The sequence below is a fragment of the Macaca nemestrina genome, chromosome 11, assembly GCF_043159975.1.
Source record: "Macaca nemestrina isolate mMacNem1 chromosome 11, mMacNem.hap1, whole genome shotgun sequence".
NCBI lineage: Eukaryota > Metazoa > Chordata > Mammalia > Primates > Cercopithecidae > Macaca > Macaca nemestrina.
In genome coordinates, this window is record NC_092135.1 from 105,042,734 (window position 1) to 105,062,661 (window position 19,928).

At 41.4% G+C, this 19,928-nt stretch overlaps 1 protein-coding gene across 1 annotated transcript in view; it reads left to right on the forward strand.

Moving 5' to 3' along the window:
• Positions 1-15,305, forward strand: part of LOC105468015 (carboxypeptidase O) — a 30,083-nt gene extending 14,778 nt beyond the window's left edge. The window contains exons 3-9 of the mRNA XM_011717897.2: positions 1,284-1,385; positions 4,124-4,228; positions 5,453-5,563; positions 6,673-6,763; positions 7,915-8,117; positions 14,088-14,172; positions 15,005-15,305. Of these exons, the coding sequence (XP_011716199.2) occupies positions 1,284-1,385; positions 4,124-4,228; positions 5,453-5,563; positions 6,673-6,763; positions 7,915-8,117; positions 14,088-14,172; positions 15,005-15,267 (960 nt within the window). The 3' untranslated portion in view covers positions 15,268-15,305. The remainder of the gene's footprint in view (positions 1-1,283; positions 1,386-4,123; positions 4,229-5,452; positions 5,564-6,672; positions 6,764-7,914; positions 8,118-14,087; positions 14,173-15,004) is intronic.
• The last annotated feature ends 4,623 nt before the right edge of the window (positions 15,306-19,928 follow it).

A 19,928-nucleotide genomic window follows, 5' to 3' on the forward strand; every position in this document is an offset into this window, starting at 1 on the left:
GCAGCAGGCTTGAATTTCTCCCCGGAAAATTAGTTTTTCTTTTCTATTGCATTGTCAGGCTGCAAATTTTCCAAACCTTTATGCTCTGTCACCTCTTGAACACTTAACTCCCTAGAAATTTCTTCCTCCAGATACCCTAAATCATCTCTCTCAAGTTCAAAGTTCCACAGATCTCTAGGGCAGGGGCAAAATGCCTCCTGTCTCTTTGCTAAAGCATAACAAGAGTCACCTTTGCTTAAATTCTCAGCAAGTTCCTTATCTCCATCTGAGACCACCTCAGCCTGGACCTTATTGTCCATATCACTATCAGTTTTTTGGTCAAAGCCATTCAATAAGTCTCTAGGAAGTTCCAAACTTTTCCACATTTTTCTTTCTTCTACTGGGCCCTCCAAACTGTTCCCAACCTCTGCCTTTCACCCAGTTCCAAAGTCGTGTCCACATTTTCAGATATCCTTATAGAAGGACCCTACTCTACTAGTACTAATATACTGTATTAGTCCATTTTCACAATGCTGTGAAGACATACAAGAGACTGGGTAATTCATAAAGGAAAGAGATTTAATTGACTTACAGTTCAGCAGGGCTGGGGAGGCCTCAGGAAACTACAATCATGGTGGAAGGGGAAACAAACAAGTCCTTCTTCACATGGCAGCAGCAAGGAGAAGTGCAGAGCGAAGGGGGTTGGGGGTAGCACCTTCTAAATCCATCAGATCTTGTGAGACTTATTCACTATCGTGAGAACAGCATGGGAAAAGCCCACACCCATGATTCAATTACCTCCCACAGGGTCCCTCCCATGACATGTGGGGATTACAGAATTCAAGATGAGATTTGGGTAGAGACACAGTCAAACCATATCGCATGGATATCAGCAAAAGATATCACTGGGATCCATAAAGATGGAAGAAAATCTCACAAAATAAGCCTGACCTGAAATTTCTGGCATGATTGTGTGCCACATGAAAGCTAAGGCTGGTGGTCAATTGAAGGATGTACTGTTACACAATGTTTCTGAAGTGTTACTGGTGGGTTATTCAAGCTGTTAATTCTTAGTAACTTATTTGAAAGTGCAATGGTAGATCCTAAGACTTGGTGAGAGAACAGATTGTAAAAGAAAGGGAAAGATGGGAGGTTTACTTTTCTGTTTCTTTTACCACACGGCTGTTGCAGTCTAGAGCAAAGATAACAGAGTTCAATGTGTCAGTGAAAGAAGCAGTTATCTTAATCAGAGGCATGCAAACAATCTTCCTGCTGATAGCCACAGTCCTCCCTTGCTGTTTCAGATCTATCAGTGGATGAGAGAGATCAGTGAGAAGTACAAGGAAGTGGTGACACAGCATTTCCTAGGAGTGACCTATGAGACCCACCCCATGTATTATTTGAAGGTGAGTGAGAAGGCTGAGAATTACCTTACCGGGAGAATTATCCAATCTGAGGATATGTGTTTACTATTCAGAGACTCTAATCAGAAGTGTGGAAAAGAGGCTATGCAGAATCACTTCGCTTTTTCCACCCCAAACTGGGCTCTTAAAGTTCAAAACTCGTAGATGTTCTTGCCTTAATCATCTGGGTGAAATCAAGTTCAGGAGTGAAGAGAATTTGGGAGAATTGAGTGGGACCATGGGGTAGGGCTGAAAACCAGCAGGGCCCAGAAGTGGACAATGTCCACTCATGCTTCAACCAGAGCCCGTTCACTTCTCATCTGTATTTTAAGTTGTTATTTTGTTTATATTTTTAAATTTTAAAACGTTCTTTTAAAAAAAGAAACATGTTTGAAAACCACAGATAACCTTCATTTTTAGCTTCTTCCTTTTATGGTTAAGGGAACAAAGATCCAGAGAAGTGAGGTGACTTGTGAAAGGCCACATAGCCAGATGTCAGTATAGCCAGGGGTATAACCAGGTCTCCAGCATCTCCTACCCCTTTTGCATGCAACATGATCAAAAGTATTTGGGACCAAAAAGCCATTTTTCCACAGGGCCAGGACCCTTGGGCTCCTGGTTCTAGACCAGTGATTTTTCAATTCGGGCTGCAAATTAAAATCACCTGGGAGCTGCCAATAATCCTTATGCCTAGACTACACCTAAGTTGGTTATAGATTTTGACCCAGTTGTTTCAGGATGGGACCGGGCGTACTTCGAACACTCTCTAGGTGATTCTAATGTGTAGCCAGAGTTGACAATCTCTGCACCAAACCAGTGGTTTTCAAAGGGCAGCACTTAAATCATCATCATCATCATCAGCAGCAGCAGCAGCAGCAGCAGCATCACCACCACCACCACCACCTGAGGGCTTGTTACAAATGCACACTCTCAGGTCCCTGCAAAGGTTTACTAAATCAGAAACTCAGAGGTTGGAGCCCAACAATCTGTTTTAACAAGCCTTCCTCCAGGTGATTCTGATACACACTCAAGTTTCAGAACCACAGTGCATTTTTACACTTGATCATAGCCAAAAGGCTGAGAAGCGATACCACAGTGCATTTCTAACAAGTTCCTAGGTGATGCTGATACCACTGGTCCTGGACCACTGTTTAAGAACCACTACTAAAGTAGTACGACATTAAGAACCAGCGTTACTTAGTTCACTGCTCTCTTACTACTTAGTGTAGGTGTGTTAATTTACAAAGCACAGCCCTAAATTTGAGAGTTAACTACAACTCTTAAAAATTATTGGCTCTGAAATAGAATTTACCCAGGGATTATGTGAGCAACTGGTTGATATATTAAGCATGGAGCACCTGCCTACCTGATTTTCCATAGGCCATCCAAGTCTATGCTAAAGCAGCCAAAAAGACATCTAAATATCCTCTGCCTGGGGCATATTATAAAGAATAGAACATGCACATAATAAAGAGTTGATAAAGATAAACATGTAGTTAGCATACATGTACTCATAAAAAGGCTAATTATAAGAGAATTATAAGAGGGTGTGGTGGCTCACGCCTGTAATCCCAGCACTTTGGGAGGCCGAGGCGGGTGGATCACGAGGTCAGGAGATCAAGACCATCCTAGCTAACATGGTAAAACCTCATCTCTACTAAAAATACAAAAATTAGCTGGGCGTGGTAGCACGTGCCTGTAGTCCCAGCTACTTGGGAGGCTGAGGCAGGAGAATCGCTTGAACCCGGGAGGTGGAGGTCACAGTGAGCCGAGATCATGCCACAGCACAATAGCCTGGGTGACAGAGCGAGACTCTGTCTCAAAAAAAAAAAAAAAAAATTAAGGTAAGAGGTGGATTAGGAATTGTCCTGACAATTTGGAAAATAGATGAGGCTAAAAGGAGAAAATTCCTTGAATATGATAGATCCAGTCATGTATTTATTTAATTTTGTAAGTTTCTCATAGAGAGGAAGGGAGCCTTCATCACCCCAGCTCCCAGTGGTTTTCAACAAATAGCCATGGTCTAGGCTATTTACAAATCCAAAACAGACATGACTGTTCTAAGCATGGGAGTGTTAACAGCCTCTTCACCAAAGAGAATCCACAGTTAGCAGATTAATTCCCACCCACCCACCCCTCTGAAAGAGGGGAATCTTCCTTAGAGTGAGGCTGCACTGATGTACGAGAATAGCAAATGGGGAGAAGGAAAGAAGATTGGGCTGGCAGGGAGTCAGGGAGTCTCTCAGGGGAAGGGGAATTTGTGTAATTGAATCCATTTGAAATTTCAAGAATTTTGAGTGGAGATTGGGATTCATTTTAAAGACCTATGATTCTTGAATATTACCTCTTGTGCACTTCACCACTCTAAGTGAACTCTAAGTGCAAAGGTTTTATAAAGTTTATCCATATTTAGCCTCTTAGCTTGTGGATTAGAGGTTATACTTTTATCTATAGTTAGGGAATAATTTAAGGTATAGGCAAGATCATTTTTGGGGTGGGTACCATGGGGAGTCAGTGCATGGTCCTGAGAACAACCATCAGGGTAACTGGCAGGAGAACAAGAGTAGCAGAGGAAAGAATCATATTGATGGCTGTCTCATTAGCATCCTTGCCTCCCTCTTGAAACAACAGAGTGGATTTTAAAAAGGGACCTCTAGGGGAATTAAAAATCTCATAACTTTGCACAGTGGCTTACAATAATCAGCAATTGTTTGGTAATGGGGCATGGATGTCTTCTCCAGATCAGCCAACCATCTGGTAATCCCAAAAAGATCATTTGGATGGACTGTGGAATTCACGCCAGAGAATGGATTGCTCCTGCTTTTTGCCAATGGTTTGTCAAAGAAGTAAGTATCTTTAGCTTCCTCATACTGGTAAATCACCCCCATAAAATACCTGTCACTTCTTGGCTACTTACAAACCATGCTTCTTTCACATGTTAGTGATGCAACTCTTTACTGTGCTAATCCTTCACCTCAAGTGAAATAAAATTAATGAGTAACTTCACTGAAAACAATATTCTGATCTATTTCCAGTGCATCCAAAATAATTTTTATTGGAGAGTAAACATATCTAAATGTAGAAGAACAAATGTCTGTGGAGTCAGAGATGAGTTTGAATCCTGTCTGTGCCTCTTTCTAATAGTATTTGGCAAATTTTCTAGGTTTTGTTTTTGTTTTTGTTTTTGTTTTTTTGAGATGGAGTTTTGCTCTTGTTGCCCAGGATGGAGTTTAATGGGCTATCTCAGCTCAATGCAACCTCTGCCTTCTGGGTTCAAGCGATTCTCCTGCCTTAGCCTCTTGAGTAGCTGGTATTACAGGCATGCACCACTATGCCCAGCTAATTTTGTATTTTTAGTAGACATGGGGTTTCTCCATGTTGGTCAGGCTGGTCTGGAACCCCTGATCTCAGGCGATCCACCCGCCCTGGCCTCCCAAAGTGCTGGGATTACAGGTGTGAGCCACCATGCCTGGCCAATTTTCTAGTTTTTCATCTGTAAAAAGAGTATGAAATAACTGCTTCATGGGTCTGTAGTGTGGATTAAGAGATTAGCATACAGAAAATACCCAGCATAGTGAATTTTTGTGTATTACTTATAATCCTCCCTTGAGGGAATAAGAAACCTTTAAAAGTAATACAGAATACTTTCTTGGTCAGTTTTCTCAGAAACCCAAACACAGAGAAACCCATCAAGAGTAGTTCTCAGAGTGTTGTCCCCAGATCAACAGTATCAATACCAACTGTAAACTTACTAGAAATGCAAAGTCTTGGGCTCCATTTCAAACCTAGTGAATTAGAAACATGCGGAGACAGGGATGGCGGGAGGTGAATGGGGTAAGGGAGAGCAGAGGCCAGCAATCTGTGTCTTAACAGGTCCCTCAGTGATTCTGATGTGTGATAAAATTTGGGAACAACTACCATAATAAGACAACGGAGGAGGGCTTGGGGGCTGGAGGGTGGATGTTTGATGTGCAGTCACCTCTTATAATCAAGTTGAAATTGGTAGGAAATTAAGAGAGAAAAGATCTCTTCTCAAAATAATTCTGAACATTTCTTTCTTAAATTTCCAGATTCTACAAAACTATAAAGACAACTCAAGGATACGCAAGCTCCTTAGGAACCTGGACTTCTATGTCCTTCCAGTTCTTAACATAGATGGTTATATCTACACTTGGACAACTGTGAGTACACCATGTTTGGTCTTGGGATGCATTCATGAACTAAAGCTCAATTCAGGTTAATTTGTCAGCGTTAGCCATTCCAGCTCTAAAAATATTTTATACCTATGTAAAGAAAGGAACCCCATTTGGGATAAAAATCAGCTTAACATCTTTAATCAAACCACCTACACTAAGTTTAGGCCTGAGGAAGCCTAAGGCCTTTTTAGAGTTGAAGTCCATTACAGGTTTTTTCTTTGTTTCTTCCTCTTCTCTTCCATCTTCTTAATGTTTGTGGATTGCCTGCCACCCAATTAGGATTATATTGATAAAAATTCATGTACCAACTTGCATCCATGTCAAATCAGTTCTAGAAGCATAAAGGGAATGAATAATGTATCAACACAAAACCAGCCTACATTTCTCAATGCACTCATTCACACAGGGGGCAAACATCACATAAAGGCTTTTTATGCAGCAGACAACTGTCTCTTTAAAATGTCCCTGAAGTCTATCACTCCTCAAATAAGAGCCCCTATTTCTAGAGAGTATTCATTGCCTCCTCTTTTCCATTGCTCCCCTAAGGACTTCAGGGGCCCCTTTCTCTGGAATAGCCTTTCTGGCCTCGTGTGTGAATCGAGTCCTCCCTCTGTGCTTGTCTGATGACACTTGTCTTTATTTCCATCTCCATTCATCAGTCTTCAGCTTCCAGAAATGTGCAGAGACCATCTCTGACACACCTGGAACGGCCTTTTTCCATCTGTCAAGCTATTTCCCTTTCATCCCGTATCACTTGGACGTAAAAAATGACTCCAAAGCAAACGTTCCCTGAGTAAGCAGATCACGTCCACAGGCACTGCTAATCTGCTCATGAGGAAAAGGCCAAACTACTTCCTCCAATTTAATTGTTTACATGTATGTATACTTTTGGTTGTACAGATGTTCCTATTATTGGGGGCTGCTAGCCCATCTGTAAGACTAAAAATTACACACACAAGCTGCCTCATGTTAAAGGGAAGTTCTTCCAGATAATCCCAGGAAACATTTTTCATGTTCAAGGACCACCTATCATCACCAACACTGTGATTTATGAAACCTTAGAACAGCAACATCCCTATGTTCCTCTGCTACAGGATCGTCTTTGGAGGAAATCCCGTTCACCCCATAATAATGGCACATGTTTTGGGACGGATCTCAATCGAAATTTCAATGCATCTTGGTGCAGTAAGTACCTGCTTAGTAGATGAATTATGAACAAATATAAAGCTGAGAAGTAAGAAAAGAGATGAATTACTAAATGTATAATTTTTGAAAATAAACATCTAATATGGTACAGCTTTCTGGGCTTCCTAATGAGTTTTATTCCCTCTAACAGGATAATATCATCTAGATAGTAAGAGCTATCAGCATTCCAGTACAGGACTCTCTTCAAGTGAGGCTGGCTAAACAAGAACAAAGTAGACTTAGACCAGTGTGGATATATTTCAAATCCATCCCTTTGTTTTTAAATATATGAATTATCATAAAGAAAAGAAAAATCAGAGACTTATCCTTGCAGATTATTTCATAGCAGGGGGTGGGCAGTAAACAAACCAAACATTTTTCTCTCCTTATGGCATTTTCATGTTTCCAAATCTCAATATGCCCAGTGAATTGGAAGCAAATAAAGAAGGAGGAATGGCTGAGAACATTGCCATTAACCAGATGGGAAGGGTTAAAATTGAGACTTGGCAGCTGTGTGGTCTTGAAAAAATTGCTTCATCTCTCTGCTTTAGTTTTCTTTTATGTAAAATGTGGGTCACAGTAACCCTACCTTATCAGTAGGTTGTTGTGGGGATTAAATGGGATGCTACTTAGGAAGTGTTGGGTACAGTACCTGGCAGATAAGAGGTGCTCAGCTGATCATTCTTATTATTATTAATGAGGATTACAGACCACTTATGTCCTTGCTAAATAGCTCTAATGAGACTCAAGCTAGTAAGACATGAAGGAGAGATTTAAATCAAAAAGACAACGTCAGAACCTTACCCAGGAACCCAAGAACTGCTTTCCAGGCATTTGTTTCAGGGCCCACCACAGGTTTAAGTAAAAGTATACTAAAATGCCATTTCATTTTTGTAGCCCCTTTCCTGGGCCATGGAAGCATGGAGTTTGTTTCTAAATCCTAACGTTATCCCTTTCTGCCATTCTGAGTTCCTTCTAGAATGGTTATCCTTCAGTGACTATACAAGTTGACTAATCTAGCCAAGACTAACTCAACCAAGGGCAGGCGCTGATTCTACTCACAGATGCCCTGAGTATGGATGACTCCTTGCCATTGGTCATTTCCAAACTGAGATCATGCAGCCTTCTTTGTGGTTTCTTCCATATTCTAGGCATTGGCGCATCTAGAAACTGCCAAGATCAAACATTCTGTGGGACAGGGCCAGTGTCTGAACCAGAGACTAAAGCCGTTGCCAGCTTTGTAGAGAGCAAGAAGGACGATATTTTGTGCTTCCTGACCATGCACTCTTATGGGCAGTTAATTCTCATACCTTATGGCTACACCAAAAATAAATCAAGTAACCACCCAGAAATGGTGAGTCCACAGCACGAAGGCCTCCAGAAAAACCTCAGCAAGACCTCTGCCTTCCTTTTTCTGATTTCCATTTCCAAGATTTTGGCTCCAGTTGCCCTTTTGTTCTCTCTTCTTATCCCTATATTCTTTTTCCTGCTTTTGCACCTTGCCAGACGCCTGCTGGGAAGGCTTTGGGTTAAATGCTGCTTTACCTACGTTAATTAACTACCTGTTTCATAAAGTGTCAAGTTGGGAGACATCTTAGGTATTCATCTATAATATAAATGAGATGATTATGTTAATAATCTGCAGGAATGCACTTTCATTTCTGTAAATTCTCTTGAAGCTCCGTTCAGCAATTACAGCTTTTGAACCATGCTTTCAAGAACTTGCCAGCTGTTAGTGGAATATGGCATATCTAAAATAACATGGCTAAATAATATCTGCTCTCTTCTCTGCTAAACACAATGCTCTATTTTCTTCTAAACTCTTCCTTCAGTATTTGCTTAGGATTATTTGTAAGGGGAAGTGCCAGCAAAATGCAAGCTGGAGCTTGCATTTGGGAAACTGTTTTTGGTCTTATCCGGGTCCTTCTCTGAAGCTGTGTTTACCCAAGCACTGTTGGGCAGAATTACTGAGAAGGACTGGGCTCTTTGCCCTTTTGTGAACCAGAGGACAACAGACACAAATCAAAGAGAGGGTAAATTTAGAATTGCAAATTGCAATATTTGTTTTCCTTTTATTTTTTATTTTTTTTCCATTTTTAATTGTAGTAAAATAAACATAAAATTTACTATCTTAACCATTTTTAAAGTATACAGTTTGGTAGTGTTAAGTATATTCACATTGTTATGCAGCCAATCACCAGAACTTCTTCATCTTGCATAATTGAAACTATGCCCATTAAACAACTTTCCATTTCTTCCTATACGAGTCCCTGGCAACCATCACTCTACTGTCTGTTTCTATGAATCTGACTACTCTAGATACCTCATATAATAGAATCATGCAGTATTTGTCTTTTTATGACTGGCTTTCACTAAGCATATTATCCCAAGTTTCCCCATGTTGTAGGGTGTATCCTAATTTTCTTCCTTCATAAAGCCAAATAACATTCCACTGTGTGTATACACTACATTTTGTTCATCCCATCCACTTATCTGCCAATGGACGCACTTGGGTTGCTTCCACCTTTTGGCTATTGTGAACAATGCTGCTCTGAATATGCGTGTGTGAATCTCTCTTAAGACTCTGCTTTCAATTTTTGTGGATTCATATCCAAAATGTAATTGCTGGATCACATGGCAACGCTATTTTTAATTTTGGGCGGAACCAGCATACTGTTTTTTATAGAGGCTGCTCCATTTGATATTCCCACCAACAGTACCTAAGGGTTTCTCCACATTCTTGCCAACACTTGTTATTTTCTGTTTATCTTTTTATTTTTTAAAAAAACATGCTCCTCTTTATATGCAAATGCTGAGAAGGAGTGGGGCTAAGCTTGCCCTGTTCTTAATATCACAGAGGCCTGATGACCTCTTGGTTAGGTTACACCTCTTGCACATCTCCCTCTGGAGCACAACCCGGAAGACACAAGGCCTGAACACTAAAAGAAAAACTACTATAGACCTATGTTGGAGGGAGCCCTTCTCCCAACACTCAAAAATATCCAACAATACTCAAGTACCTTTCTTGCAATTATTCTTTCTTTTCTTGGTCCAGGAACACTTGTACTGCATGATCATTTTGTAACACGTGGAAATAACTAACATCTGCCTAGATCTTTACAATTTACAGAGAGATTTATAGCTATTATCTCCTTTGACCCTCATGATAATATATTACATTCACTTTGGAGTATAGAAATTGAAACTCTGAGTTAACTTTATCTTCAGAACTCTATAAATAGAAAGTGGTGGGGCCCAGGCTGGAACTCATGTCTTTAGACTCCAGAGGACACATTCATCATCCCACTACCTCACACTGCCTCTCTCTGCTCAGAAAGGGTGTGCAACTTCTAGGAGTCTATCAGCTAGATTCCCAGTCAACTATGCGCTATTTCCTTCTCATTTGTGAGAACTGGAAGTTCTATTTCTTCAATAAAGAAATATACAGAAGCAGATATTTCAGTCAAGAAGCCCAGAATGCTCCCTTTTTCCCAGTTTTGGGGATATTTGTTGTAGATTCCTGCCTTCTGCTTAAAGGGGTCTGTGACAAACACAAATGAATCTCCAAAGACAGGTAATTAGAGATGTTTGATGGAAAGGGGTCTTCCACCAACAGAAAAAGGAGGCTAGTATATTCCAGTAGGTTTCTTGGGTACTTCATTCTCTAATTGGTTCAGGAAAACAGATACTATGTGACCATTTTGCAAGTTTGTATTCAAAGGTTGGAGGGTCTCCTACTGCTGATTGACTGTCTGGTTAGAGCCCTGTGCTGTGGCCAGAGGCTAGAAGGAGCAAGACAGCAGGAGGGACCTGAGGCAATGGCACCACCACTGCCGGACAGTAACTCTAAGAAGGGAATAACTAGCAACTTCATAGCACTATATACAGAAAACAGTAAATCAAATTGAGAAAGATGGCTTCAATTCTGTGTCTCTTACAGTCTCAGGTGCTGAAGAGTTCACATAAACAGTCATCTCCAAGCCTTTTCAATAAAAAGACTGTGAATATTTCACTACCACATGTCTACCTTATTGAAGCTACTTAGCAGTGTTTTTAGGTTCTTGGGGGCAAGCTTTGATAGAGTGCACAAAGACACAGAATCAAGCCAACTGCTCCAAGGAGATTTCCATTTCTAGTACTATTTACAAGCAACAGAGACTAGTAATTAATCTTTATTATTTACAAAACCAAAAGTTTATAGAAATCATGGTAAATATTATACTACGTGATAGACAGCTTGGCAATCACTATGTAGGAGAAACATAACTATATATAGACTCTTTCTAAACTGCTCTGGAAATTAGAAGAGCTATAAGAATTTTAATGTTTTACATGCTTACATTCTTTCCATTTGAATTCTCTTCGGATCAGCCTCTGTACTCCATCCCAAGCTCTGTTGCCACCACCCCTACCAGACCAGGGCTTTATTCAACCATTCTGTGGGCCTGCCTCTGAATATATGCTTACAGGAAATTCTCTGGGCCCAGAGAAGGAGTTGTTAAGCAGGCCAGAGGTTTTTAGAAATGTATATTATGTACTATTGGCAAATGAGTTTTTATTATTTTTATTAGGAAGTACCTGTAAGCTGAGAAAAAAAGGGCAGCAAAGAAATTGGCTCTATCATAGCCTTGCAATGTAGTGTCAGGAGAGAGAAGTACAATCAGGAGTTCCACCTCCAGAGACAGAAGTTGGATTCAGAAGTCTAGGGGATTTCCATTTTATCTTCTCAGAAGGGCCCAAATAGCTAAGCTGAGGATCACAACTGAATGCCTCTCATATCTATCTCTTACTCCTCTCCGCTTCTCCATAGTAATTCCTCATGGAATTATTAAAATAGAACTCAGAAGTTATTTTATCAACAAAGAAGGGTAAACTGGAAAGACTATTTCCTACTCCACAGCCAGGATTTGAGGAAAGGGAATGATGTCAGATAAAATAAATGATGGCTGGCAATGAGAAAAAAAAAATTGTTGTCAAGGGTGAGCTGCAGGAAAGAGAAAAAAAAAGCAAGGAACCATTTGGTTGGCAAGTATAGTCTGGGTCTGATGCATATATCTCAAATGAAAGGTAAGGCCTCACATGGACCAGTTAGCATGGTGTTCCATTAAAACACACACACACACACACACACACACACACACACACACAAACACCCCACATGGGAATTAAAAATAATTAAAAGCAATTCGTATCTCTGCTAGAGACTCTTAAAGAACTTCAGAAGGGAATGTGGTTGGTAAATCACAATGCTTTTCCCAGGCCCCTTCTCTCAACTTCATTACATACAGCAGCTACCCTGAATCCTGCCCACCCCTCACTCTCATTTCCTTACCAGAATTTCTCTCTCCAGCAGACCGTTCTTGGACCTCCTCCCAGTGTAAATGATTAAACCAGCTTTTTTAGCCTCTCCCTACCCATTATCTCAATTCTGGATAACACAAACCCAGGAACTGAGGCAGACTCAGAATCCCTTTTTAGGAAGTGAGGGAGAAGGTGAATGGCCAAATGGCATTCTTAGTGAGTGGAGAGAGAGCAAGTGACTTGCAAGTATGTCTGACAGAGTGTTTTTTCTCTGATCTTAGTCATACACAGAAAGCCTCAAGTGCCTAAGAACACTGCCCACAACCGTCCAGTATGATCCCCCCAACATCCTTATTGCCTTTTTGCCAACAGAAATATTGTTCCTTTTGAATTTCGCTTGGCCAGTTTCCTCTCTAGACAAGCACTACTCTGCAACATCTCAGGATTCAGCTGGACAATACAGAGCTGGGAGAAAGAGAATCTAAAATGAGGCCTGTCCCTAGTCAGGTATCCAGGGAGCTGGTGCACCTGGAGTGCAGTCAGTCAGCCCTGAGGGGTAAAGCTATGGTGGATCACAGTACAGGCAGGGAGGGAGACTATCACGGGAAGCAGTGGGATATTCCATCTGACGGGTAGAACACACATGTCTAGGCTAGGGAATACCTAGAGGGTCTGTCGGCAAACCTAGAAGAGATGCATCAGAAGGTCAATGAGCCCAGCCAGTAGACTTGGGCCTCACTAACGTGACTCTGATCTCAGGAAAGGGGCTGCAGAGGTGAAGTGGTGGTAGGTGTGGGGACGGGTATGACTTCCAGCTCTGAAATACTATGAGAGATAAACACTATAAGGAAAACAAAGAGGGGAGTCAGAGAGAGATATGAAGAAAGGGCTATGGGGGTTCAAAGTGGGAAGAAATAGAATCCAGTTGTAGGGATCAGGTAAGGCCTCTTGGAGAAGTTGGCATTTGAAAAAGTCCTTTGAGGCTGGGCAGAATTTCAATAGCAGAGAAAAGAGGTAGGGATTCCATGTGGAGGAAACATCCTGAGGAAAGATAGAGGCTGAGGAATATGGGGCAAGGATGAGGAATGGTAGGAAAACGAGTTTTTGACTATCATCTGGGGGGATGACAAAATGTGGTTTTGGGAAGGTGGGGTAGAGTCATATTGGAGAGGATCTCAAAAACTAGGCTGAGAAGTTTGTACTTAATTCAGTGAGCAACCAGGAGCTCTTGAAGACTTTTCCACAGGATCCTGATCATAGCTGTATGCTACAAAATTTCATCTGGAAGCCAGGTGGGAGAACTTGAAAGAAGGATTGGTGAGAGGAATGGAAATCTATTAGAAGATGCCACAGACAGCCAGGCACGGTGGCTCACGCCTGTAATCCCAGCACTTTGGGAGGCCGAGACTGGTGGATCATGAGGTCAGGAGTTCAAGACTAGCCTGGACAAGATGGTGAAACCCTATCTCTACTAAAAAACCACAAAAATTAGCTGGGTGCGGTGGCAGGCACTTGTAATCCCAGCTACTTGGGAGGCTGCAGGAGGAGAATCGCTTGAACCCGGGTGGCGGAGGTTGCGGTGAGCCAAGATTGTGCCACTGTACTCCAGCCTGGGCGACAGAATGAGACTCCATCTCAAAAAAAAAAAAAAAAAAAAAGATGCCACAGACCATTTCAGAGGTAGAGTCCGACATAGAATGATGACACTGGAAATGCAACTTGGCAACTGTTTTAGAGATGGAATATCAGAGATGCCTGCAGAATTCTACATGTGTGTTTGGTAGAGCATGCAAGCCCAGAAATATGAAAGTCAGAGCAGCCTTATTAGCGGGATAGATGGTGAAAATGGATTTGAGCGTGTTGAATCTGAGGTACCAGCAGGCTACCTAGATGTAGACGTCCAATGGGAAGTTGGAAAGGTGGCCTAAAACTCTGGAGATGAATCTGGACAAAACACCAAACGCTTGGATTGTTGGATTTATTTTAAACACCAGATATCTGTCTCTGCATTTCCCACCTACAGATTCAAGTTGGACAGAAGGCAGCAAATGCATTGAAAGCAAAGTATGGAACCAATTATAGAGTTGGATCGAGTGCAGATATTTTATGTAAGTATCTTTTTTTGCCTCTTCAATAGTATCTAAGGCACAAAAGAAGTCAGTGGACTTTGGGTGGTGAGATAGGTGGGAGAGGAACAGAAGAGTTCCTGGGATCAACAGGGAGTTGTACAAATCAAAATGACCAAGGATAAAAGGGAGTCTGTACAAATTCAGAATTATACTCTCTAGGGATAAGGTATGAACTAAAAGAAAAAGAATTAATGCGCTGGCTCAGACCAGAACTTCCCCTGGCTTCAGTTAAAAAGAGCTGGCAAGCTAGAAGGCACAGGAGGTAACAGGAAGGACATTGTCCACTGACCTTTGGTCAGTCAATTCAGTTCCCAGAGGACCCATCAAGCTAAGAAAGCCCTGGAGAAAAATACCTAAAGACAAGAATTTAGTTGAAAGGAGAGCGCGCTATTTCTCCCAACCCCAACCTCCACCTTCTCCACCCTCCATAAGCCCCCCTCTAAATACTTGTATAATATTTTTCTTGTGGGTCATTTTGTTTCTGTTCCTTTCTTTATATGACTCAGTTCACTCTTGCCAGGCAATATTAGGTTGCCAAGTCAGTGACTCAGCTGAGAAACTTTAGCCAAACCTCCCCATGTGCTAGACACAGTGTCAGGTATGATGGGGGACAGAGACACTAAATAAGATGTGGTTCCCGCCCTGCAGAGGCTTACAACCAAGGAGAAAGAGAAGACAGCTATTCCTGAGACCCTGATCTAAAACAGCTTCTTTATTTTACCTAAGTGAACCTTTAGTTCCTGAAAAGGCTATAGGAATCTGTTCTTTCAAAGTGCGACTTCTACCTCTGCCTTCATGTTTTCACCTGTAGATGCCTCATCAGGGTCTTCAAGAGACTGGGCCCGAGACATTGGGATTCCCTTCTCATATACGTTTGAGCTGAGGGACAGTGGAACATACGGGTTTGTTCTGCCAGAAGCTCAGATCCAGCCCACTTGTGAGGAGACCATGGAGGCTGTGCTGTCGGTCCTGGATGATGTGTATGCAAAACATTGGGACTCGGACAGTGCTGGAAGGGTGACATCTGCCACTGTGCTGCTGGGTCTGCTGGTGTCCTGCATGTCTCTTCTCTAAGTGCATCCCGCCCAGGCCTGCTCAACCCCAGTGGCTTGGGTATGGCTGGAGGAACAGTGTGCTGTGGTTGTAGAGAAACCAAATCATTTAACTAAAAATACTTCCTATTTCAATAAGGAAAAATCATGTCTGCGTTTTAATATTTGTTTTTCTGTGAGTTGAGCTTTATTCCTTTATACAAGGAATTAGTTAGGTATTAGTTAGTACAATAATGCTACAAACCAAACCTCTCTAAAACCAAGTGGTGCAAATCTACAGGTCATGATGCAGTGATCTTGGTTGTGCTCGCTTAGGCATCCGTGGTCAGTTTCAGGGCAGCTGGTAGATCTCGGATGAACTCACTCTGGGGGTTGGCTACTGTAGGCTAATATAGGATAGCCTCAGCTGCAATGAGGAATGGGGTCTCTGCTCCCTGTATCTTCTCCTCCAGCACATTGGTACCATGCACTCATGGCCATGGTGAAGGAGCAAAAGCAGCAGGAGAGCAAGTCTCAATGTGCAGGCACTTTTCAAACCTCTGCTTGCATCCTATTTGCTAACATCCCATTTGCCAGAGGAAGTCACATGGCTGAGCTCTGCATCAAGGGGTGGAACAGAGCAGAAGGTGGTGAGTGAAGAATTGGGGCCATCAGTGAAATGACTCTATCTGGTGTTTATATCGCACCCTTGACCTTCACTGGCTTAGCTTCAGAGTCGGTAGCTCAGCTACAATTCGAGGCAACTCAACTAGATGGCTATTATCCTATTCAGCTTTAAATGCAGAGAAACCTGTGAGTTCCAGTGGAACCCCACTGCTCTTGAAATCTAATTAAAAGTCACATGATGAGATTCTGATAGGGCCATTTGTGTTCTACTAATTTTTTTGATTTATGATCTTAACATTCACTAAGGAAAATGAAGTAGGAATAGGTCTTCTACCCTGGTGTCTGAGAATTTTTTCTCATCTGTATTCTTCAAAAATTTTGCTTATGCTTTTGAATCAGGTTCTTGCTTTCTTAATTTTGTGTTAGTGAGTTAGTAGCAGCATTCAGAGGATAAGTTATACAATCTCTCTTGATGACTGTTGTTGGTTTTATTTACTTATTTATTCATTAAAAAAATTTAAGGATCTACTAGGTGCATTTTGATAGGTTCTGGGATTACAATGGTGAATAAGATAGATGTGGTCCCTGTCTATTTTAAATTTATATTCCAATGGGTGAGATCAGGAGTAGCAGCCATAAATAATTGGAATGGACATGCTATTTCATACCAGGTGAATCCCAGCTCTAGGGGAATACAATAAGCAAGAACACAAATAAATAAACTAAATATTGCAGTTTGTGACACATACTATGAAAGAAATGAAAAGTCAATAGAGAGGAGAGGAAGGCCCACATTGTACGTGTACAGATATCTAGGCATTTAATTGTGCTATCTCATCTATTAAATTGTAAGTGCTGTTAAAGTAGCAGCCATGACTGTCATTTCCTATGTATCTCTACGTGACACCTTGAAATGGTGCTAAGCAGTTGTCAGGCTTCGAATAAATGTAGTTGTGACCAGCTGACAGGGCATCCTTGGGTGTTCAGTCACCCATTGCCAAATATCCTTGTTGGTCACAGTCACAATACACTTCTTGGTTGTAACCCTTTTATTGCCTTTCTTTGTAGTCTTTATTTCTTCATGTTTTGCTAGTGTGTGGCTGATAAGGGTCAGAAAGGAAAATGTCAGAGGCAATAGGGTTTAATGAATCAGAGAACAGCTATTTACATAAAAATGCCAACTCCACAATTGTGGCATTGTCAGGAGGAAATGGTTTGGTTTCATCAACGGTCAGCCTAGAAAGGAAGAAAACTAGTGTGACCACCCAATGCTATATTCAAGAAGGAAGCAGGGGATCTGTGCTTACAGACACTGGTTATCAGTGTTCATCTAGCCTGGGTTTTAGTCTCCAAGGCTATTTTAAAAATAACTCGAACCTCTGAGTACTACGGGAGCTCTGATCTACAAAGTTTAATTTATGTCTAGAGATGGAGCTCATGGGCAAATAAAGTCAGAAGAGAATAGAGAGAAACTCAGTTAATCGATCAGCTTGCCTGAAACTTTCCACATGGATTTTTCCAGATTCCAGGATGCGATCATAGTTTCCTTGAGGGGACTTCACCTGTCTCTGGGGGAATAAGGTACTGGGAAACATGACACATTTTTTACTGCTTCTGGAAGTTTTTTATTTCCTGTGAAAGGATCCTAAGAACAGGGATAGAAAGATGGTGAATGACCACACTGATCTTTCTAAGAATGTTTTCAACTTCGTGGTGGAAAATGATATTTGTTTGGGAAAACTTCACAGCTGATGCTACTAATGCAATCTCGAGAGTATCCTGGTTGTAGTTTGGTTGGGTCTGGGATTTGATTTTATCATACTTTAAAGCTAAGAAGTTAGCTTGTTAATACTTCATGTGTGTTAGTAGAAGACTTGAAACTCCCAGTCAGAGTCAAAGGACACTATTTCCCAAAGCACATGAAGCAGCATGAGCATCAGCATATTTACAGGGATTCCTCCTTCTCCCAAGCTCCAAGAGGATGATGCAAAGAGCCCAGATGCCACGTGCACATGCAGCGAGTTGTGCAACCGAGAGAAACACTAAGCTTTGGAATTCACTGCTTTTACAGCAAGCAGTAAGAAGCCTGATCTTATCCCAGAAGAAGACATGTCCCCATCACTCAAGGTGCTTGCTTACTGCAAATAAAACTGAGAAATGGCCCAGGTAAAAGTGGTCAGGGCCTTGCATCCTTGGCCCAGCCAGGAAGATGTGCAGGAGAAAAAGAGGCTCTAAAGGACTGTCTCCCACTAAGTTTTATGTGTCAGGTTGAATCCTATGAAATTGCTGCTTTTGTGGGTCAAAAAAGTTCAAGTATTGGTGATTTTTACATGGTTCAATTTAAGTTTATCTCAGTACTAATCAAAGTACTTTTATAATGCCTCCCCCTTTTATTTTTAGGAAGTTTGACTATTCTGCCTTTTCCGTTACTATTTCTGTCTTTCCACCAAACTCTATCAGTGCTTTTTCCATAACTATTCCTACAAAGGATCTAGATCTTCTTGACTTACAGGTGAATTTAGAGTTTAAAATGATGCAAAATAATAAATGCAGATGATATACAAGCTTCTAGCTCTAGGGTTTTTTTTTTTACAGCACTATCAAAGTGAGTTATATTTTTATTTTCACTATGTATGACAAAGCTCCTATTTCTCTTCCTTATGCAGTTTATCAGTCTCCTGATGTTATTAAAAATATATTCTTTATATCACCCCAGTATTATTCATATCTTATGTATGTAATTTGAATCTGGTATAAATTTATTATGGCACTAAGAGAAGCCCACTGCTCAAGAACATAAAATTGCGGTACTAAATACAGAGTTTTTTAAAAATCTAAAATTAATAATTATTTATTTTATGATGTGCAACAATTGAAATATTTTATGTGTATTATCTTGTGTGAAGATGTTACCAGAAAGGGGTCCCAATCCAGAATCCAAGAGAGGGTTCCTGGATCTCATGCAAGAAAGAATTTAGGGCAAGTCCACTGAGTAAAGTGAAAGCCAGTTTATCAAGAAGGTGAAGGAACAAAAGAATGGCTACTCCATAGACAGAGCAGCCCCAAAGGCTGCTGGTAGCCCATTTTTATGGTTATTTCTTGATGACATGCTAAACACGGGGTGGATTATTCGTGCCTCCCCTTTTTAGACCATATAGGGTAACTTCCTGATGTTGCTATGGCATTTGTAAACTGTCATGGCGCTGGTGGGAGGATAGCAGTGAGGACGACCAGCGGTCACTCTCATCGCCATCTTGGTTTTGGTGGATTTTGGCCGGCTTCTTTACTGCAACCTGTTTTATCAGCAAGGTCTTTATGACCTGTATCTTGTGCCAAACTCCTATCTCATCCTGTGACTTAGAATGCCTTAACGGTCTGGGAATGCAGCCCAGTAGGTCTCAGCCTTATTTGACTCAGACCCTATTCAAGATGGAGTTGCTCTGGTTCACATGCCTCTGACAATACTCATAAGAATCTTGAGTTAGATATTTTTATTTATTTGATGAAGAAACTGGGACAGACAGGTTAAGAAATACGCCCAGTCATGGGCACACATTTGTTTGTTTGTTTGTTTGTTTGTTTTTAGAGACAGGATCTCACTCTATTGCCCCAGGCCAGAGTGCAGTGGCACAATCATAGCCCGTTGCAGCCTCAAACTCTTGGGCTCAAGGGATCCTCCATCCTCAGCCTCCTGAGTAGCTGTGACTATAGATGCACACCACTACATGTGGCTAATTTTTTATTTTTTTGTAGAGACAGCTATGTTGCCCAGGCTGGTCTTGAACTCCTGGCCTGAAGCAATCCTACCTCAGCCTCCCAAAGTGCTGGGATTATAAGTATGAGCCACTGTACCCGGCTAGCAACACTGTTCTTAATGATTGATTAGTTGTATTGGAATAGGAATTTTCCAGTTTTAGGATGTCTGAAGTGCTCTCTAAGGGATACTGCCAGTGCTTTGCCAAAACTCCTTCAGGTAACTTCTCCTGAATCCCTCTCCATCTTTGACATGTTTTTACCTCCAATGGCTCATACTTGCATGACTTTTTCCAGTGGCTACCCTTGAGCTACTGCATGTAC